General features: G+C 43.6%; 1 protein-coding gene across 5 annotated transcripts in view; it reads left to right on the top strand.

The window, feature by feature from the left end:
* Positions 1 to 22390, top strand: part of SEPTIN10 (septin 10) — a 54762-nt gene that overhangs the window by 4990 nt on the left and 27382 nt on the right. For 2 of the 5 annotated variants that reach the window (XM_067006992.1, XM_067006991.1), the window contains exons 2-5: positions 11866 to 11966; positions 12352 to 12420; positions 17869 to 17989; positions 18404 to 18599. In XM_067006992.1, coding sequence (XP_066863093.1) covers positions 12367 to 12420; positions 17869 to 17989; positions 18404 to 18599 — 371 coding nt within the window. In that variant the 5' untranslated portion in view covers positions 11866 to 11966; positions 12352 to 12366. Of the gene's footprint in view, positions 1 to 11741; positions 11967 to 12351; positions 12421 to 17868; positions 17990 to 18403; positions 18600 to 22390 lie in introns of all 5 variants that reach the window. The other 3 variants (XM_059078441.2, XM_067006990.1, XM_067006993.1) reach the window with 2 other exon arrangements.

Genomic DNA, 22390 nt, shown 5'->3' with positions numbered 1-22390 from the left:
ACCTTCCTCCCAGCCTTTGAGGTATTTCCAGGCTGATGTTGATCCTAACACAGTTCCAGACTGTAACTGTTTGTACTGATTATTTATTTATTTATTTGGGTGTGTGGGAAAGGAGGAAGAGGGTGTTTTAAATTTTTATAGTTTACTACAGAATAGACTTACTCTTCTCAAGAATATTTATTAGCCCTTTATTTTATTTTTTATTTTATCTATCTATCTATCCAACTATTTGTTTTTGGCTGTGTTGGGCCTCTGTTGCTGCACGCGGGCTTTCTCTAGTTGCAGCGAGCAGGGGCTACTCTTTGTTGTGGTGCGCAGGCTTCTCATTGAGGTGACTTCTCTTGCGGAGCACGGGCTGTAGGTGTGCGGGCTCAGTAGTTGTGGCTCGCAGGCTCTAGAGCACAGGCTCAGTAGTTCTGGCTCACGGGCTTAGTTGCTGCATGGCATGTGGGATCTTCCCGGACCAGGGCTCAAACCCGTGTCCCCTGAATTGACAAGTGGATTCTTAACCACTGTGCCACCAGAGAAGTCCCTGGCCCGTTATTTTTAACCATACTAAATTAATTTTCTCTGCTTAAGATTTTAAGTATTCCTAGTACAAAATACCTGATTCTCAAGACTTTTTCAATGAGAATAATTTTTACACTTTCTTTTGATCATATCTGGGAGGAAGTTTGATTCAGATGATGCTTTATTTTAAAATTTTCTTTATTAACACCTTTTACAATTTGTGTCTACCACTGATTTGAAGATCACAGAAATAAGCAGCTCACAGTCTCAATAACGAAACCACAAGATTAAAAACTACCATTTTAAATACCTTTAAAACCAATCATGATTTAGTATGCTTACAATTTTTAATTATTACTTTTAGTAAATATGCATATTTTGCTTGAGTTCTTCCTGTCTTTGAAATTTTGTATTTGGCAGTTACACTTATTTGAAATTAACTACTTTCTTTGTATTTCTCAAAAAGTCCAGAGATTTCTTCATTGAGGATCTAGCTGAAGCATTTTAGATGCACTAGAACTCAAGGTTCCTTACACTATGTGATTCTTTCCAGAACTGGTCATTGTAAAGGTGAACTTTTATGTGCTGATCTTAAAGTTGTCCAAAAATGTGTTTTGGTGTCCTCTTTTTCCTCATTTGTTTTGGTTAATTTAAATAATGCCACAGGGATGTACAGGCTCCCTTTTGGCTATCTGCAGGCTTTCCCTGTCAGAGGCAAATGAAGGTGTGTGGTTAGACTTCTACCAGCTTAGGGACGCTCTGAGCCCTGGGCTTTCTGGAGCACTGCCAGGTGTCTTTCCAAGGACAGGATACTTTTAGACCATGTGTTTGGAGCATCTGTTTTGAGAAACATGGTGACCATATTCTCTCAGGAGCCATGATTGACTACATTCTAGAATTTTCAGATTTCTTTCACTCTGCTTTTTCTGACACTAGAAAAATGTAAATTATGGAATAACTAAATTGTTGGGGCAGATTTTACAAACTGAACCGGGTATTGAGATTACAAAAGGAAGGCGGAGTCAAACAGAGCATGTGAAAGGTGTTTGAAATGCAGCCTTTGGGAGAAATGAAGCGGAGGAAAATGAACCTAGGTGTCAGAATTTCACTCCACTCTCTTTGTGTTACAAGGGAAGCTGCTTGGAGATGCAAGTAAGCGGAAGTGGCAGCTGTGCCATATGAACATGGAGGGCTGAGGCTGTGGGCCCTCTGTTAGGGGAGAGGGATAAAGATACACCGTCGCAGCCGTGTTCCATTTAAGGGCATCCGGAACCTTTTCCTGTTGAAACAATCCTAAATACTCTGACGTCTAGGCCTGAGGCAACCAATAGATGGAAATGTAAGCATACGGCAGTTTAGTAGAGGTTGCATGGTGATCATTTAGTTCTCAAAGGATGTGTTTCAGAAATGCTTATTAGCAGAGTAGAAATTATACAGGAGGAATAGGGTTGTTTTCTGGGATGTCAGACCTGAGTAAAACAACTGAAGTAAGTATTAAAATTATGACATATGCTGAAAAAATAAAATATGCATCGTGAGGCATAAGAAGGAGTTAAGGTTGGGGGAAAGGACAAGAGGCAGTTTCTGTTTGAGATGTGTGTGGGGGGAGGGACCAGGAGGATGGGCTGGCCCTGCCGGTTCCCGCCAGGTGTGATGGGGTCTCCGGCCCCTCCAAGCCAGTTTCAGGCAGCCTAGCGTCACACAGCCACAGGGCTTACCAAAGATGAGGTGCAAGAACTGTGGGACATCTTCTCTGGTCTCCTTTCACTCTCCTCTGAAGCACCGGATCAAGGTTATCCTGCCCTCTATTCAGACCATGTTTATGGAGACAGTGAGGAGCGCTTTTGTTCTCCTTAGACAGTGTGATTGATATGTGTAGGAAGAGGCCATAAGTAATGAAATGCTAGGTAGAGAGTATGTTGGTGGATACCATAAATGTTTTGCGAGTGCTCTGTACTCGTTTTTTCATGGACAAATGTTAGTTGTACACAGTGATAGTTTCGCTTAGTTGAGTGTATACTCTTAACTGGGCTGTTACTTTGCGTTATTAATTAAGCCAGGATTGCTTGAATGATTTTCAAACATTAAAAGATGTCCTTGTTATAAAGGAGCTTTGTTTTAAGATGAGTTGTTAACTGGGGCCGTCCGGTATATGTAAGTGGGAAATTGTCCGCATTGGCAGACTGGTAGCTACTATGCTCAGTCTGCGGGCAGTGACGCAGGGCTTCAGAAACAAAGGCTTTGAGTTGTCCCCACCAAGTCTCCTCTTGTGTAAGTATAACTAGCTTAGGGGAGGTTAGTCAGAGGTCACTTTCCTAAACCCTGGTGAGTTCTCGGGAATGGAGAAAGGAGTTTGATTCGCAGTGAAAACAGGTGGGCAGTTGATTGAGGACCAACCTGAGTGAAGAGACCGGAGCGCAGGGCAGCGTGGAGAGGGCTGCGGAGGAAGGTGGGAAATGCTGCATGCAAACGTGGCCTGTTTCAGTCTTTGTCCAGAGCAGTAATTATCATTTTTCATTATTGCCCTTTCTGGAGAAAAATGAAATTTAAATCAAATTTAGTTAATTAATAACATTTAATTAGTCTTATTAAATTAATTGATCCAATTAATTAAGTTTTCCCTAATGAGAGGAATTCAGTACTAAAGAATTTTTTCAGATAGGGTTGATTGAGCTTTGGAGGTCCACAAACCACTGATTTTTTTTTTTTTTGGTCCCCCAAGAACCAATTTCTACCACCTTTGTGGTGGGGGGATACCCCCATTGAGAATGCATGATCTAGAGTTAGTTTTTCTAGGCATAGGGCAACAGGTGTACTTTGTCTGCTGCTGGATTTGAAAACTTAGTCTAAGACTATAAATCATCTGTACATTATGGGTTAAATAAGGCATTTGTGAACCTATTCAGGACCTTAACTGTAATGTTGTTTCTATGGAAACTGTATTCTAGATCCAAAAAGCTTACTAAAATGAACTTTTGGAAAGTACAACCTATATGTGAGATGGTGATTTGTACTAGCTTTAAATTTATATAAAGAGTGAGGCCTTTTTGCCAAAACTCAATATTGAGCTTACTATTAAAGCAAGAGATGGCCATGGATTAGCAGAGAAGTAATATTTTAGGCAGGAAGAAGATTCTTCATCTCAGACTCAGCCTATATACTCAATCTTAAAATATCACGAGATGCCTTTCAATTGTATTTGCCAATCATGAAAAAAATATCTTTAAATTTTAATGTATTTTTTTAGAAACTAAAGGAAACTTTAACCATTTTTTTCAACTTCTTTAGATGAGTCTTTACTTTTTTAGTGGTCTGGTAATCTCTAAAGATCTTTGCAAACACTAAAGTATTCAAGGTATATTTTTGTATGGGACACCACTGGGGTAACTGAGTGCGCCCCGTGCCAACGTGCATTCACGGGGGCAAGTGCTCGACTTGCATGATCACATTTCTCCTCCCGACTCCATGAGCCGAGTACTGTTATCTCCGTTTTGGGGGTTGAGGGTTAACTCTCTCAAAATTTGTTAACAGACTGTCTCTTGTTTTGCTCCTGTTGTGCTGGTGCCGCTTTGGCCCGGGCCCTGGCACACGGCTCTGGCAGTTGCTTAGGGCTCCCGACCTTTGTATCTCTTTCCACCATAAGCAGTTAGCTCCAGCAGCCCTCTTTTTAAAATTTATTTTTATTTTTTATTTATTTATTTTTGGTTGCATTGGGTCTTCGTTGCTGCGCGCGGGCTTTCTCTAGTTGCGGTGAGCGGGGACTACTCTTTTTTTTTTTTTTTTCCGGTATGCGGGCCTCTCACTGCTGTGGCCTCTCCAGTTGCAGAGCACAGGCTCCCGACGCGCAGGCTCAGCGGCCATGGCTCACAGGCCCAGCCGCTCCGCGGCATGTGGGATCTTCTCAGACCAGGACACGAACCCATGTCCCCTGCATTGGCAGGCGGGCCCTCAACCACTGTGCCACCAGGGAAGCCCGGGGGCTACTCTTCGTTGCGACGCACAGCCTTCTCATTGCAGTGGCTTCTCTTTTTGCGGAGCACGGGCTCCAGGCACGCGGGCTTCAGTAGTTGTGGCATGCAGGCTCAGTAGTTGTGGTCTCGCGGGCTCTAGAGTGCAGGCTCAGTAGTTGTGGCACACGGGCTTAGTTGCTCTGTGGCATGTGGGATCCTCCCGGACCGGGGCTCGAACCTGTGTCCCCTGCACTGGCAGGCGGATTCTCAACCACTGCACCACCAGGGAAGCCCCAGCAGCCTTCTTAAGCCATACATTTACACTGATGTCATGTTAACCCTTCTCTCTTGTGACCTCCGTCATTGAGACAATTTCTAGGGGCTCTCTGTTTTGGGAAAAGATAGGCTGCTTGTCATATAGTAACAGAGATTCTGTTGTGTGGAAAAGAATTATAATTTACAGTTTCCACATGACTCTGAGAGCCAAAAGAACCTAATACTTAATTGTAATTTGAACAATTGGAGAGACTATTTTATTCTCATTGCATATTTGCATATTTTGTTGAACATTTTCTTTTTTATTGCTTCTTACAAATAAGCATACATGTATCATCTGAATCATTTAGTTTGTCTTCAGATATTGTTTTTGTTAGCTACTGCTTTCCCATGTATTGATTACTTATTTTTACTTTAAAAATTCTGTTGTATCTTTAAGAATTAACTTTTTTATTAAGCTATAATTTATGCACAGTGAAATTTACTTTTTTAGTACAAAGTTTCATGAGTTCTGATGAATACATGCAGTCATGTAGCCACAACCACAATGAAAAAGAGAGACTGTTCCAGCACCCTCCACCCCACGTTCCTGGTGCTTCTTGCAGCCCTCCTCCGAGTCTCTGTCACTTTGCTGCCCCTATTGCTCTGCTTGCCGGGGAGCGTCGTGCATATGGGGTTCTCATAGCCTTTAAGCCGGCTTCTTGAGCTAAGAGCAGTGCCTGTGAGATTCATCCATCACCTTGCTCATGTCCCTCTACTGCAAAGTGCTATTCTATTGTGTGGATGGGCCACAGTTTAGTTTGTTCATCCATTTTCCAGTTGAAGGACATCTGCGCTGTTTCCAGTTTTTAATAAAGTTACTACATACATACATTAATAAAGTTACTACATACATACATTCACATGTATGTGAATGCTGCCTTCTGAAACTGAAGCCGCCTTAGTACTGCAGCTTCCAGCCACGCCAGGGGTGCACTCATGCTTTTGCACACATTGACTCCTTTACGTCCTTTTCTCCTTTGCTAGGAAAATTCCTGTTTCTCCCTCAAGGCTCAGCTCGAGCCTTTTCTTGGCAGTGCCATCCCTAACCGTGCGGGGGTCATTTCACCATGATCCACTCCTGTGCCCTGTCCATAGTTGTATGCATGTCTCCTACCTGTGCTCAGATTCAAACCGCAAAGATATGACTTATTCACCTTTGAGCCTCAATGCCTGGAGTCCTGAAAATGTAGGTCTTTTAGTAAATACTGTGTATATTTGTGGAATAAACAAAAAGCAATGTATATTGATAGACTTCCCACTTATTCCTCAGTATTCTTTCTTCCCCAAATGTCCCTTGTCAATTTTAAGTCCTTTAAATGAGTTCTTCTGCCTTCCCCTGACCTAAGTAATTGACTTCTCAACTTTGATTGGCTTCTCACCTAGCCTGCCTGGGACCTACTTCCTCTCCCTGGAATGCAAACCATCTACTTTTCATTTAAATAAGCCCTTCTGGGCTTCCCTGGTGGCGCAGTGGTTGAGAATCCGCCCGCAGATGCAGGGGACACGGGTTCGTGCGCTGTTCTGGGGAAGATCCCACATGCCGCGGAGCGGCTGGGCCCCTGAGCCTGTGCTCCGCAACGGGAGAGGCCACAACAGTGAGAGGCCCGCATACCATAAATAAATAAATGAATAAATAAATAAATAAATAAGCCAGGCTTTCCATATCAACTAGGTGTGGTTGTGTTGTGTCTTTCCTTAATCCACCTTGTCTGTACTTGGCGGTTTCCCATGACTCATCCTTCACTCTCCATCACATCACATACTTTTCCTCATTGCTTGCTCACAGGTCATACATTCTGAGTTGAAAGCGATCTTAGAAGATCAGAGCAGGAACTGGCGCCACAGTTTGCTCGGGTCAGCAGCTGAATCCTTCCCGGGCAGCCCAGCCCATCTTGTTAGACACCTTGAGACCTTCAGAAGTATCTCTCTGTTGTGTCAGGTCAGCCTCTCTAGTTCATTCATGGGTCCTGCATTTTCCCTTGGGAGATTCATCTCCATGAGACAGACTATAGATGTTTGAATATGCTTTGCTGTCCCCTGATGCTGCAACAGGCCAACAACGATGGGGAAAAGTACCTCATACAGAACTAGAAAGTAATTTTTAGAAGGCTTAAAAACTTCTGTATAAGACATGAAGCCATAAGAGAACTCGGAAGAAATTTAGATTCATGTTTTTAAAAAAACTTGGGAGTGTGGAAAGATTTTCTAAGCTTTACATTTAAGGAAGAACCCATAATAGAAAAGATTGATCGATTGAGCTCTATGGAAACCGAGAAGATCAGTGACTAGTCCAGAAAAGACATTGGTAATACACATGACAAGCATGGAGTTACATCCAACAGCTCTCGTTAATAAGAAACAAAACAGGAATACCCTAATAGGCAAAGGGAAAGCGTGAACTGGGGATGAATGAAAATATACTATGGACTTTTTAGGCCAGTAACCTGAAAAACAATGTTCAGAATACCAGAAATCAAATTCAGATTTCAGTTTTTGCCCAACAGATTGACACTTGAAAATTGTTAACACCTGTATTGATGACTATATAATGAAATGATACTTTATTTTTATACTGATTTTGGAAATGTAAGTAGTTTGGCAATATGTTTATACCTGACCCATAATTACGGTCTAGGGATTTCTTGTGAGAAAACTTATCAGTGATGGATGGTTGTACAGGTGTGTGGGGGGTCCTCAAGGAAGAGCCAGGAGTGTTAGAGATTGGGGTGGGGGCGCCATGGGGCGGGGGAGGGTAACGCCCTGGAGGAAGCAGAATCCACACAGAGACCCTCAGAGGCCATGCGGATCCGGCAGAGTCTGGACCAGCCCAGTGCCTGCCAGGGCAGCCTGCGCGGGACAGAAGAACCCAGGTCCTGACACCGCACTGCGCTCAGGCCTCGGCTAGGGCTGCCTGGGAAGGCGTGGTGTGGGTCCAGTCCTGCAGGCCCTGCTGCTGGAGGCCATCAGCTCATTGCATCCTGTGTAGCCAGAGGGCAGTTCTTGTCGGAGGGACATCTGCAGGGCACACCGTTTGGCTGCCACGGAGGAGTGTTCATGGTAGTGTTATTAAAGTGACACAATTAGAAAGGGTGTTTTTTTCCTGTAATAAAAATAAAATACTCATTTTCTAATTAAGTGGGGGAAAGTAATTTCAAAATAAGATTGCATTTGTATGTGAAGCAGCTACATAGACATTACTGTAAGGGTTTTTTTCGAGCTTAAAATCCCTGACTCTTTTTCATATGAATTACTATCAAGAATTTTCCCATCTTGATGATCTTTTGAGGCTGCATATGAGACTTGCAGTTACCCTTTAACTTTTATGTTCATTGGAGATGGTGGTAAAATTGAAGTGATATTTTGATGGAACGTGGCCTACCCTAAGCTGCCCTCGACCAAGACTGTCTTGGAGGGACAGAAGGCCAGCATGTTGCTTCTCGCGACAGTGCCCAGTCCTACTGATTCAATTGGATTGTTTCTTTTTTTCCCTGGTTGTAATTAGTATCCACTTCGAGAATCAACTTCTGTATAATTTGAATAAGGTAATTTTACTACTTGTTTTCAGGAAAATTTTAGAGGAGTATATTAAATTTATTTATTATTATTATTATTTTTTGCGGTACGCGGGCCTCTCACTGCTGTGGCCTCTCCCGCTGCGGAGCACAGGCTCCGGACGCGCAGGCTCAGCGGCCACGGCTCACGGGCCCAGCCGCTCCGCGGCATGTGGGATCTTCCCGGACCTGGGCACGAACCCATCCATGTCCCCTGCATCGGCAGGCAGACTCTCAACCACTGCACCACCAGGGAAGCCCTATTAACTTTATTTTGAAAGTTTACTGAAGCTGAAGATTTAATAAAATGATTTTAAATAATGCATCTGTGGAATCTTTCAAAGTATTGTTTTAAGCCAAAGAATGCGGGTCTCTTGAAACCCATAAAATAGGCCCAGATAACTATTTTGACCTCTCTGCTCTTCTTACTTTTTTTTTTTTTTTTTTTGGCCTAAAGAACTCCAAGCAGTACCAGAGGACAATTTCAAAACTGTGGTTCTATTTCTTGGATTAGCTTTACAAAGATAAAAACTGTGGGAAAGTGAAGTTAAAATGAAGCTATTGTAACCCAAGTCATAATTCTGTTCCTCCAAAGCTCACTGTTGTGCCTAGAGAGGGGATGAGGCATTACAGGACTGTTGCCAGGAGAATCGGAAGAGTCGGCAGGAAATCTAGATCCCGTGGTGAAGGAATCACCGAACTTTCCCCGAAACTGACTGGTGGGAGAGAGGTCACCCGCCACCTGTCTCCAAGGGGCCCCAGGACAGAGGGCGTGCAGCCTCTGTTGTGCTGCCCATACTCCCCAAAATGATATTTTGAAGAAGGTGGAGAACCTGAGCTTCCCCAAAATGTTCTGGCGTTTTTTCTGTGATTCGTTATATACAACAACTTTTAAAAAATGTGTTAGACTTTGCCAGGAGTTAAAAGTACTGTATAAAGTTTTTCTCTCTAGGATGTAGGTGTAGAGATTTAAATACATGTGTGTTTGTGTATGTATGACGTATGCTTGTATTTAAAATAAAAGCTGCTGACTGTGGTCAAATGTAGATGGTGATTTTGTTAGTTTCCCTAGGGCCTTGGAATGAGGTTTGACTGTCTGTGATGAGCTTGTGTTTCCTCTAAGTTCTTAAGATCAAGGGCCATGTCTTCTCCTCCTGAGACCCAGTTCCCAGCATAGGACTTGCTAAGAAGCTAGTCAGGGGTGGAGCAGACTGGAATTCCACTTCCAGATTTTTTTTTTTATTTAGTGTTTGCCACTAGAGGGACTGGGTCAACTCTTGTCCCTTTGTTATTTTACCTTCAATAACGTCTTGTTAATTTATTAAAACTGTTTTCATTCTAAAATGTGTTTTGGAAATTTGACTAGTCAGGTAGTCCCAGTGGAAAATACTAAAAACAACTATTTATAATACTTTTATGTGACTCATTTTTGCTTCCCGATCAAAATATTTATCCACAGAGATTTTAAGTAAGCTTTTTGGCAGGTGTTCAGAAACACAGGAAATGAATAAACAAAAGTGGATATTTGATATGAACTTACATAAATGACAGAAGTGTAACCTTGGTTTTATTAGTCAAAGTTTAAAGTTTAATCATAAAGGAGTACAAACCCTATCTCATTTTTTCTAAGCAAATTTTACACATCAATGAAACGGCTTCCTAAGCAGCATTTCACAAAAATTTCGATATGCTCTCCATTATATTAAAACCCCAAAACTACTTAGTGTAGTTTTTTAAAGACTAATTTTCATTAGAGTTCTGTAGTTGGTGTTCAGCCAGACGTGGCGGCACCCGCTCCCATCCCGACGGCCTCGGATGGCCGCGCGAAGGCTCTGCTCGCTTTCCCTCCGGGCCTGCGCGGGGCCCCGAGCCGGAGCTTCGGGGGCGCCTGGCTCCCGACAGCAGGGCCCAGCCCAGGCGCACGCTCCAGGCCTCAGCCCGCAACTCGTCTGCCCTTGCTCGGCTTCTCGCCTCTCGTAACTTCGCAGCTAGAGACGATGAGCGTTGTGTTTACAGCAGACTTTCCCTCGCGGTTCACTTTATCCAGATAAGAAATCCGGCCTCCGTGACGGGGCTCGGGGGTCTTCCCACCTTATGCCGCCTCGCCTGATGCTTGGCCGTCCCTTGGCCCAGCGCAGCGTCACTGGCTTTCCTCTTTGTGCGCGTGGCTGTGACCACTGCGCTCTTTTCCCGGTGCTCTCGCTCTTCTGTGCTGGCTCAGGGCGGGGCTGTGCCCGCTGGCTCGTGTGACGTGTGACGACGCTCTGTGACAGGGGCTGGGGGAGTCAGGGAGGTGTGTGTACAGTTAAAACCGCACTAGGCCAGTTCTGGGTGCTTGTGTGTTCATCCCGAGCCTCGGCCGTGCTCTTACATGGGGCCTCTTCCCACTGGCCAGAGCCACCTGTCCCCGCAGTGCACCCAGTTGGCTGCTCGGGGTTTGGACTCGCTACGTGTCCTGTTAAGTCCCAGGGCCAGTCTTCAAAAGCGTACATTAGCCAGAAAGTACCAGAGGAAGGGGGTCGTTAGCGTTGTGTAGAACGCAGTCCCAACGTGCCCCGTGTGTCTGTGTGGCATTGCGTTCACAGCCCAGGGTGGGGGAGGGGCGGCTCGAGGCGCCAGACACGCCCCTCCGTTGCTGCAGGGTCCAGTCCCCCGTCCCATGTGTGGGCAAAGCTGTTCACTGCAGCGTAGCTCACTGTAGTTAAAAGACAGTGCATCTGCGTGTTGTGTAGTTTACAGAACAGGGCGCTGTCCTGTAGATGGAGTGAGGCATTTCATGTTCTGCGGAAACAGTCTGCACCAGAGGGTTTTTTTTTTTTTTAAGAGGGAGTGTTCATTATTTATTTATTTATTTACTAAATAGAGTCACAGATTTATTTACTTTTGGCTGCGTTGGGTCTTCATTGCTGCATGCAGGCTTTCTCTAGTTGCGGCGCGCAGGCTTCTCATTGTGATGGCTTCTCTTGCTGCAGAGCACGGGCTCTAGGCCCGTGGGCTCAGTAGTTGTGGCTCGTGGGCTCTAGAGCACAGGCTCAGTAGTTGTGGCTCATGGGCCTAGTTGCTCCGCAGCACGTGGGATCTTCCCGGACCAGGGCTCGAACCCGTGTCCCCTGCATTGGCTGGCGGATTCTTAACCACTGCGCCACCAGGGAAGGCCCCCCACCATAGATTCAGTGGAAAGGCAACACTCGCTGCAGAGCATGGGTTATGTGCCACGTCTGTGAGCCAGAGAGGCTGCACGTTCCCACCACGCCCGTCCTCTACCCCCAGGAGGCGGCCTGTGGGGAGAGCACTGCCGAGGTTGCAGGCCATCAGGGGAGGAAGAGAACGTGCCTATTCTGCTCTGTGTTCTCGTGGGCACCGTTTGCGTCTTTTTTTAAACTACATCCATGTTCCTGCTGCTTTTTAAAAGGCCACGTTTCCTCCGTGCCTCGCGCTGCCCTCCAGAGTAGGGCGGCAGCGCCCCTGCGGCGGTTGCTCGGCAATCACCTCCCCACAGCTTCTCTGGTACTGTCTTCCCCGCTCCCTGCACACAGGTGACTGCGTACTTGGTCTACACTTGGTACAGTAGAACGAACACCAGCTTCGCAGTCAGCGTAGACCTGTGCCTACAGCTTACTGGCTCGTATAGTTTAGGGTGAGTTACTTAACCTTGCAGAACCCTAATTTTCTCGTGCAGGCTGTGGAGTGGTCATGTGTGTAGCTCAGATCCGTCCTGAGGATCAAACAAGAGCACGTGCTCTGTGAGCTGGCATGTGCTAGGGGTGCTACACGTGACAATTTTTACATTTCTGTGTGTGTGGGTGTAAGTGCAATAATGTGTATCATGTGTTGACTATCACATATTACTTACCTGTGCAGATATCCTTCCAGCAAGAAAACCACAGTTTTAAACATGAGTCACTTGTATAGATTACAAGTCAAAGCTTGGTGATAATGACAATATTGGAATTCCTTTTTAATGTAAGTACATTACTTAGATATAGGTTTTTTTGGAGTAATATCTGTGTTTTCTTTTTCAGCTCTTTCAGTCTCACATGGCAACAAAAACAGCTCATATGTCCCCACAAGTATTTGACAATGAAGAGAAAGTGAGTATATCTTTTAAGTAGACCCACCTTGTACTCTGGATGCCTCTGTGGTTTCAGGATAACTACGGAGAGACCCGATAGACTTTTGTTGGTACTTACCTTGAATATGAGTTCACTGTTATGTTGATCCAAGTTAAAAATCAGTGACGAACTGCAGCACTGTCGACTGTCCGCGGCGTCTGTACCCTGCCTGACGTTAGGCAGACGCAGGTTCCAGCTCTGGCACGGCAGGCAGGGGAGCCTGGCGCTGCTGTAGCGGGCGTCCTCGCAGACCCTGGTGCTGCCAGCGTGGGTGCCACGGGACGGCCCTGTCAGAGCCTTCCCGAGTGCCAGGTCTGACCTTCGTGCTTCTGAGGGCCTTCTGAGTGCCTGCACGGGAGGGGTGCATCCGGGTAATTTGTATGAAGCTTAGATTGAGAAAGAGGGAGTAAATTTAATTTGGTGAACGAGGTGAGTTGTCAGTATTTTCAAAGAGAAAACTGTAACCGTGAGCAGGGGTCACGAGATCGCTCTCCTTTAGCTCCGTGCTCCAGCAGCCTCTGCCTCCCCACATGTGCCGGGGTCCCCCCAGTTCTGACACCTGGTCATCTGGCCACGGAGCTGCCATCATTTTACCTCTCTTCTCTCATTGGTAACTGTAGTTTGTTCCACCTTTATTTTATCACCTCGCAGACTCTGAATTACTCTTAATCTGCCTTCTGACACACTGCTCTGCGGAAACTACTGTAATTGTCTAGATCGATGCACCGAGCGCTCACTGCTTAGTCCTCATTGTCTCCAGCCCCTCTTCTTCATTAAATGATGCTGACCACTCCCACATTTTTGAAAAGCTTCTTTTATTTCCAGGACATTAAAATCACATGCTTTAGAACCAGGAGGGATTCTACAGGCCACTTAGTTCAACTTTCGTGCTTCCGATAGAAACTCTAACAAGTACTGTTGTAATTCTCTTGAACGCGCTCACAGCCAGCTGGGAAGCGAAGTGTTGTGTTTCTTCATTCTCTCTTCCTTTTGAATCACAGAGATAACAGGCTTAGCTGGTAACAGGGACTCGAAGGGCACAACTCGTTCGTGGACTAGTTTTCTGTTGCTCCGTAACAAATGGCACGGACTGAGCTGCTTAAAACAGCAGCTGCTGCTGAGCGCCCAGCCTGCGGGTCGGGAGAGCCAGGCTGGCTCCCCTGGCTTCTCCACCCCGGCCTCACGTGCCGGAGGTCGGCTCCTGGTTCCCAGCTGGGACCGCACCCCCGCCCCCGCCCCCGCCTCTTCCAGGTTGCCGGCAGAGTTCCGTTCTGTGCTGGCCGGTTGCTGCCAGCCTCTGGAGGTCATTCTGAGGTCCTTGCGCCCCATACAGCAAGGGGAGCTGGAAGGGCAAGGCCCCTTCACGCTTCAAAACCCGTCCACTCGGAAGTCCTCTGTCCCTTTTAAGGGTCCACCGTGGATAATCTCCCTAAGGTTAACTGATTTGGGACCTTAATGACATCTGTAAAACCCCTTCACCGCAGCGCCTAGATTAGTGTTTGAATAACCAGAAGGTGTGGGTACCCCCGGTGCCGGCAGTCTTGGGGTCCTCGTGGGAGCTCGCCCACCATATACAGTGACAAGCTCGTCTTCCTCACCTACACCTCCAGGTCCCCTCCCGATAGTCCGTCACTACCCTTCGAGACATCTTCAGCCATATTCATACGTATATGAGAATATATGGAAAGATGTTTTCTTTTTGAAACTCAAATCACAGTGAATAAATCACTGTTGAGATACTCAGCATTTGCGATTTCTCCACGTGTGGAACGTGTCGGTCGTTCAGGGTTCCGCCGCGTGGATTCGCGACAACTTGCTTATCCATTTGCCAGTTGTCGGGCCTTTGCCTGTTTCTTGCCGCGTCTGGCTGTTTGGAGGAAAGCTGCTCTGACCGGCCGTGCATCCATCCTTCCGTGCGTCGGTGCTCTTTATCTTGCGTGATGGCAAGCGGGGTTTTGGGGCTGTGCAGTTACGTGTATTTAACTTGGTAAGAAACCACTGCCTGCCTTCCAGAGCGGCTGTGCCGTTTTGCATTTGCAGCAGCGAACTTACTAGAGTTCCCATTTTTGTTCATCATCTCCAACACTTGATGTTATCGGCCTTTTAAATTTTTGCCACTTTAGTGGCTGTTCAGGGGTATCTTATTGTAGTTGTGCGTCACAGTTTCCTGCTAACTGTTAAGAATGTGGAGCACTCTTTCACTTGCTCCTTGGCTATTTTGTTACCTTTTTTGTGACGTGTCCAAGTGTTTTACCCTTTTTGTAAAAAGTGGGTTGTCTTGTTATTGAATCTTACAAAATTCTTTATGTATTCTGAATACAAGTGCTTTGTCATATATAAACTATTTTCTCCCAGTCTGTGACTTGCATATTCCTTGATGACTCTACATTTTCAATTTTGATTAAGTAGACAAATAGGTAAATAATAGATTGTCCCAATACCACACTCCTTGGTGATTGTAGCCTCAGATTAGGTACTGTAAGTCCTTCAGCTTGTTCTTTTGTACAATCATTCTAGCTGTTCTAAGTCTTCTGCCTTCCCATATGAATTTTACCATCAGCGTGTCGGTTACTGTACTGACAGCATATATTTGGGTCTTGCTCTTTTATCCAGTCTGACAATTTCCTTTTAATTGAGAAGTTTAGACCTACGCTGTCTAGTATGGTGGCCACTAGCCACACGTGGCTATTTAAATTTAAATTAGTTAAAATTAAATAAAATTTAGAAGTTCCTTCCTCGGTTGCTTGTATCAGTGTCTGCGCGTGGCTGGTGGCTCCTGTTGGCAGCTCAGCATATTGTCGTGGAAGGTCCTGTCGGACAGCTCGCTTAGACCACTTCTGTTTAATTATAGACGCAGCTGGTTTAAGTCTACCGACTGGCCACGTGTTTTCTTCTTTTTCTTTACGTTTTTTTTTGAATTTTATATTATTTTTTTATACAGAAGGTTCTTAGTAGTTATCCATTTGATACATATTAGTGTGTACATGTCACTCCCACGTCCCAGTTCATCCAACCACCACCTCCCCCTTGGTGTCCATGCATTTGTGGCCATGTGTTTTCCACTTGTCCCATTTGTTCTTTCTTTTTTTTTTTTTTTCTTTTCCTGCCTCCTTTTGGATTAATGGAGTATTTTTATGATTGCTTACTAGCTAACCCTCTTTGGTCTTTTATTTTTTTAAACAGTAGTTGGTGTGGGCTTTAACTTATCACTCACTGCCTTCAGTGTTGCACCACTTCCTGTATAGTGTAGAAACCTTATGACAGTGTAACTCCATTCCCCTTCCCATCTTTTGTGCTGTCACAGTCAAGCATCCTGCTTCTCCATGTATCATAAATCCTGTAATACACTGTTGTTATTGCTTTAAACAGTCAATCTATATTTTCAAGAAATTAAAACAAGCAAAAAAGTCTCTTACGTTTACCCATATTTTTACCTTTCTGACAGACTTCATCCTTTTTGTAGATCTGAGTTTCCATCTGTTGTTATTTTCCTTTCTCTTGGAGAACTTTTAACATTTCTTGTCATGTAGCATTTCTGGTCGTGACATTTCGTAAATGTTATTTGTGCATTTAGCAAATGTAGCTGTCTTCATTTGCCTTCACCTGTGAGGGGTGTTTTCATTGGACACAGGACTCTGGGCTGTCACTTCTTCTTTGGCGCTTCCTGGTGCTGTTCTGTCGTCTTTTGGTGCGCGCCTTATGTTTTACTTGTCTGTAATATGCCTCCCCACCCCTGGTTGTTTGTAAAGCTTTCTTCATCCTTCCATTTAGATGGTTTGCTCTGATGTGCCTGGCTGTGGGATCCTTTGGATTTTTTCGTTTGTGGTTTGCTGGAATTCTTGGATCTCTGAGTTCACGCCGAAACAATTAGAACGTTTTCATTCACTCTTACTTAGACATTTCCTTCCTCCCTCTTCTGGCTCCCACCCGGCATTCGGATTATAGGTATGTTAGACCATTTGATATTGTGCCAGTGTTTTGAGGCTCTGTTATAGTTTTATCTTTTCTATGAGAGATTTTTAGCTTGGATAAATAAAGATATTTAGCATGGATAATGATATTGAACAAAGCTTCCTTCCATTGTTTGATCTGCTGTTAATGCTATTCAATAACTTTTTAATTTCTGATGTTGCATTTTTCCATTCTAGGAATTGCATTTGTTACCTTTCGCTGTTGTCAAGCGCTTTCACATTTCTCTTGTAGTTCCCTGTCACGTCACCCACTATATGCATCTCTTTTTCCTGTAGAAAAAGAGCACGTTTTTCTTCTTCAACATATTTGTCAGAGTTCTGTTCAAGTTCTTATCAGCTAGTTCAACATCTGGCTCGTTTGTGGATCTCGTTTTTTTGACTGTTTCTTTCCTTGACTATGAATCACTTTTTTGCTTCTTCCTATGTGGTGCTTTGATTGTATAGTAGATGCTGTGGATGATACACCGTAGAGGTCTGGCCTCTGTCGTCTTCTGAGGAGTGCTGGCCTTTGATCTAGCACGCAGTTAAGTCACTGGCTGCTCACACTGGTCTGTCTTACGGCAGGTCTATTTCAGTTGTGCCTTCAGCACTAGAGAGGATTTCTGATTCCTGGGATGTGATCCTCACTCCTAAAATGAGGCCCATCTAGGGTTCTGTGTGTTTACTGGGCCCCTGTAACTTACAGACTTTAAATTCAAGCTCCCCAGGCTGGCCCTCTAGGAAACTCCGTTTAGCTCCTTCCCTTTCCCATGTCCCCTATACGTGTGCAGTTCAGCACTCAGCCAAAGATTTGAGGGTGTGTGTGCAAAGGCTGGACTCCCTCCTTTCTGGGATTTTCCCTTTGAGTTTTCAGCTGACCTGCCTGCCCTTGTCTCCACTGGCTTTTGACCCCAGTGAGACTCTCACCTCCATCTTGCACTCTGTCTGCCTGTGCGGCAGTGACCGGGGTCTGCCCTCAGGAAAAGCTAGCAGGTGTGTGTGTCTCAGCCACTGAAGGAACTGACTGGAGGTCGGTGTGACATAAGTTACTCTGCCGTTACTGGGGACTGGAACTGTATCTGTAATTTCATACTGTACCTCTTTCACTTGACATTTTAATGTGAGAATTTAAGTTCTTAAACATTTATCAAAAACATCTTTCATGACTTTTACACACTTCATTTTGTGAATGATTATGCTGTAGTTTACTTGAGTATTTTCCTGTTTTGGGAAATCAAATATTTTTATGTCGTAAGTAGTGCTGGACTCTCATCATAGGAAGATAATAAGAAATATGTGTTTTGAGGGTCTGGACACAGGTTTCTCACAAACTTAACCAGTTGTATCTTGGGGGAGGTATAATGATCAAAAAGTCTTTAATTTTTTTTCTGATAAATTATGTTTATCTCTAATGTGCCTATATCCTGTTTTAGTAAAACTTTAAAAAATTGTTGCCGTTGTTTTTGTTTCCTTTCAGCAAAAAAAAGAAACTACTCGTTCTTTAGCCATGTCTGGCCATGTTGGTTTTGAGAGTCTGCCTGATCAGCTGGTCAACAGATCGATTCAGCAAGGCTTCTGCTTTAATATCCTCTGTGTGGGTAAGTGCCAAGCGCCCCAGATCCTTCCTTCCTGTTCTGTGCTCACTTCCTTCTTGTCACGAGCAGCATGGTGCCCGTGCTAGCAACTTAAGATCATGATTACAGATTGTTTTTCAGTTATTTAAATTCTATCAGTTTTGGTTTTCTTAGCTGTACTGCTTTAAACTTTTTGTTTGTTCTTTAAACATTTCAGTGCTTTCTTCAGAGTTCTGAGTAACTTAGCACACGTGATTCATTTTTATGCTCTGCTGGTGACTCAGTGGACCAGCCTTAGAATGTATTTATTTCAGGGACAATGCAGCCTTTGAAGTATTTGAAATATTTGGGATCCGTGAAACCATTGTAAGAGTTTACTATTCTGTTTTTCTTCATCCATCCTGTGCACCTGTGAAGATGTACCTGCATTTCTTTCAGGGGAGACTGGAATTGGAAAATCAACGCTGATTGACACATTATTTAATACGAATTTTGAAGACCATGAATCCTCCCATTTTTACCCACATGTTAGACTTAAAGCACAGACGTATGAACTCCAGGAAAGTAACGTTCGATTGAAATTGACCATCGTGAATACAGTGGGATTTGGTGACCAAATAAACAAAGAAGAGAGGTACATGCTTTCCTCTTGTAATAAAATAGGTTTTTCTTATTTCAGGATATCTGCCTTCTTGCCCTATGTGCTTGTGATTTGATTTGCAACTATGGAAACCCATGCCTTTCCTCACAGACTTAAATTTTTTAAATAATTAAGCAATATTTTATTATTGTTAACAAATTGACATTTTTCTATCCAGTTGTCTAATTTCTTTAGAGTAATTTGAATCACATTTTTAAAATGTGTGTTTCAGCAAAAATAGTTTTAGTTATTTCCTGATATGACAATTTGATGTATATTAAGTGATTTTTAACTAATTTTCAGGCAAGACTTGTCTTGTTGAGAAAAAAACAAAAAAAAAGGCATATATGGCAAATATATAATCGCCAAATCCATGGTGCATGAATTGTTTTGTGAAATTCTAACTAAATTAGCCAGGTAGATTATTAAGTATTGCAGGAAAGGTTTGATAATGAAATTTTTATTTGTATTTTATATTAGGTCACTATTTTTGTCATTATTTCTACGGTATTATAATTATTCTTTTTAAAAAATTTTATTTATTTATGTATTTATTTTTATTATTTGCGGGGGGTGCTGTGACGGGTCTTAGTTGCGGTACGCAGGCTCTTTGTTGTGGTGTGCGAGGTTTCTCTCTCTAGTTGTGGTGCATGGGCTCCAGAGCACATGGGCTCTGTAGTTTGCAGCACGCGGGCTCTCTCGTTGAAGTGCACGGGCTCAGTAGTGGTGGAGCGTGGGCTCGGTAGTGTGGTGCGCAGGCTTAGTTGCTCTGCGGCCTGTGGGATCTTAGTTCCCAACCAGGGATCGAACCTGCGTCCTCTACATTGGCAGGCGGACTTTACCATTGGACCAGCAGGGAAGCCCCTCCTATGGTATTATAAAGATTGATTATAGATTCTATATGAAATTTAAACTATAAAAGGAGGAAATAGACTGGGGCAAAGCAATGACTTTTTGTTCTTTCTCCTTTTTGAAATTTATATATTTTCATTATTAGAGGTAGTTTCCCAGGTCCTAAAAGTTTGCTTTAGAGGGAAAATAGGTTGCATCATTGACTGTCTTTATGTGTTAGCCTGTTCAGAACACTTGTGTGTTCTGCTTTAGATTTCAGGAAACAGTTTTGTGAGCTTTCTGGAGGAAGCAGGTCGGTGGGGGAGGCAAAGGCCTTTTCTGTATAGAAATCACTTACATTTATTCTTAGACATTTGGTAGTTTCGATGATCTTGTAAATGGTATCTTTTACAAATATTTCATTTTCTATTTGGTGTCTGGAAATATAATTGATCTTGCATATAGCCACTTCTGTGAATTCTCTGATTAATTCCAATAACTCGCCTCTAAATTTGTTTAGGTTTTCTATGTATGTAATAGTATAATCTGCAAATAATGGCATATTCCTCCTAATTCCTTTGTTTCTTCTTTTTAAATAAGTTTTATTGCTGTATAATTTTTTTTTAATTTCTTTGTTTTTTATTTTTGGCTGTGTTGGGTCTTCGTTGCTGCGCGCGGGCTCTCTCTAGCTGCGGCGAGCGGGGGCTACTCTTCGTTGCGCTGAGCAGGCTTCTCATTGCGGTAGCTTCTCTTGTTGCGGAACATGGGCTCTAGAGTGCAGACTCAGTGGTTGTGGCTCGTGGGCTCTAGAGCACAGGCTCAGTAGTCGTGGCTCACGGGCTCTAGAGCGCAGGCTCAGTAGTTGCGGCGCACGGGCTTAGTTGCTCCGCGGCATGTGGGATCTTCCCAGATCAGGGATTGAACCCATGTCCCCTGTGTTGGCAGGTGGATTCTTAACCATTGCACCACCAAGGAAGCCCTACTGCTGTATAATTTACATAGAATAATACAATGCATTGTTTGCTTAAGTGTACAATTTAGTTACTTTTGACAAATGTGTAGTTCCTACCCACCGCCACGACAGTTATAGGAAATGTCCACAGCTTTGAGTCCCCTCATGTGCCCTGCAGGCCACTTCTTCCCCAGGGGCTCCCCCGGGGCAGTGCCTTCTCCTGGGGCGGGTGCTGTGCCTTCTCCCTGGTGCCCTCTGGCGAAGTCTCGGTGCTTTGGCCTCCCCGAGTGCCTGTCTCTCCTCCATCCTCAGTGGGTCTGCCAGGCTTTGTGCCCTCTTTTGTGCTGGGCCCCAGAAACTTGTCTGCCGGCAGTGGGCTGGGAGGCTGTAGACTCCCCTCATTCATCTCCCTCCCAGTGATCAGCGTTTTTACTGCCCGTTGTCCTGTGTCTGAAACCCCCTTTCCATATATTTTGTCCGGGCGGGGGCGGGGGCGGGGGCGGGGGTGGGGTGTGGGTCCAGTTGCTGCTCCTCCAGCATGGCTGAAGACAGGGGTCTTTGTTTCCTTTCTCACGTTTTAATACCGGACTGCACTGGGGCTGGCAGTGCTCCACTGGAGTCAGTGCAGATAGTGGGCATCTTTGCCTTGCCCTGATTCCAAAGGGACAGCTTCCTTTTTGCCCCGAATTATGCTGCTTTCTTTTTTTCAGTTAGAATAAGGAAGTTACTTTATATTATTAGTAGGAGTTGTTTTTTTAAAATCATGAATACATATTATTATCAGATTTTTTTTTGCATTCTGTGGAAAAGATTGTAATTTCTCTCCTTTAATCTTTAATAAGATGAATTACAGTAACTGACTTTTTATTGGTAAATTAACCTCACAGTCTTGGATACCATTTGGTATTCTTTTTATATTGTGCTGTACCTGATTTTTTTTTCCTTTTAGTATTTTTGCATGTTATATCTATAAGTGACGTTTTCAACCAGTATCTTATACTATCCTTTTTTTTTTTTTTTTTTAAATAAAGGTTATGTTAGCCTTCTAAAATGAGTTTGGGGAGTTTTTCACTCTGTGTTTTTGGAAAAATTTGTTTAAGATTAGAGTTATTCTTCCCTGGAATGATTGGTGGAACTTGCCAGTAAAACCATCTGGGCCTGGAGTTTTCTGAGAAGATTTTGAGTTATTAATTTTCTTTAATGATTATAGGACAATTTGGAGTTGTTTTTTGAGACAGTTTTGAAAAGTTACAATTTTCCAGGAATCTGTTTCATCCAAATTCCCAAATATACTTACTTAAAGATGTTGATAATATTCTTCTAATATATTTTCATTGTCTTCATCATCTGTAATGACATCTACACCTCCTTTCCTGGTACTGGTTATTTCTGCTTGTTTCTCTTCTCCTTAGTCAGCCTCGACAAAGTGTGGTAAGTTTAGTTGGTCTTTTCAAATTTTGGCTTTGTCGATCCTATCAATTTTATACTTATTGTTTTTCCTATTTTATTAATTTCTGTTCTTATATCTGTAATTACTTTTCTTTGGATTTTGATCTAATTTGCTCTGATTTCTCACTGATTCTCAGCCTTATGTATTTAAGATTATAAATTACCCTCTAAGTATGGCTTTACCTATACTTACCCTCTAAGTGTGGCTGCATCCCACAAATTTTGATATGTAGTACTGATATTTCCAATTTCAATTAACTTTTATTTTTTTCTTTTATTTTATCCTGAAGAATAGACACTTTTATCATTATGTAGCAACCTTTTCCTCTTGTGAGGCTTCTGTGTTGTCAGACGTCACTTTCTTGTGGAGGCGTGTTCTTCTGTTCCTTCACTCCAGCCTTTGGGTACTCTTGTGCTTTAGATGTGCTTCTGATCAAGCATATGGTTTTCTTTTTTAAAATCCACTGTGACAATATTTATTTTTTAATTGTGTGCTTAGTCCATTCACAGGTAATATATTTACTGATATTTTAGGTTTAAATTTACCATCTTA

The sequence above is a fragment of the Kogia breviceps genome, chromosome 11 (assembly GCF_026419965.1).
Source record: "Kogia breviceps isolate mKogBre1 chromosome 11, mKogBre1 haplotype 1, whole genome shotgun sequence".
NCBI lineage: Eukaryota > Metazoa > Chordata > Mammalia > Artiodactyla > Physeteridae > Kogia > Kogia breviceps.
This window is presented reverse-complemented; position numbering and strand designations above follow the sequence as displayed.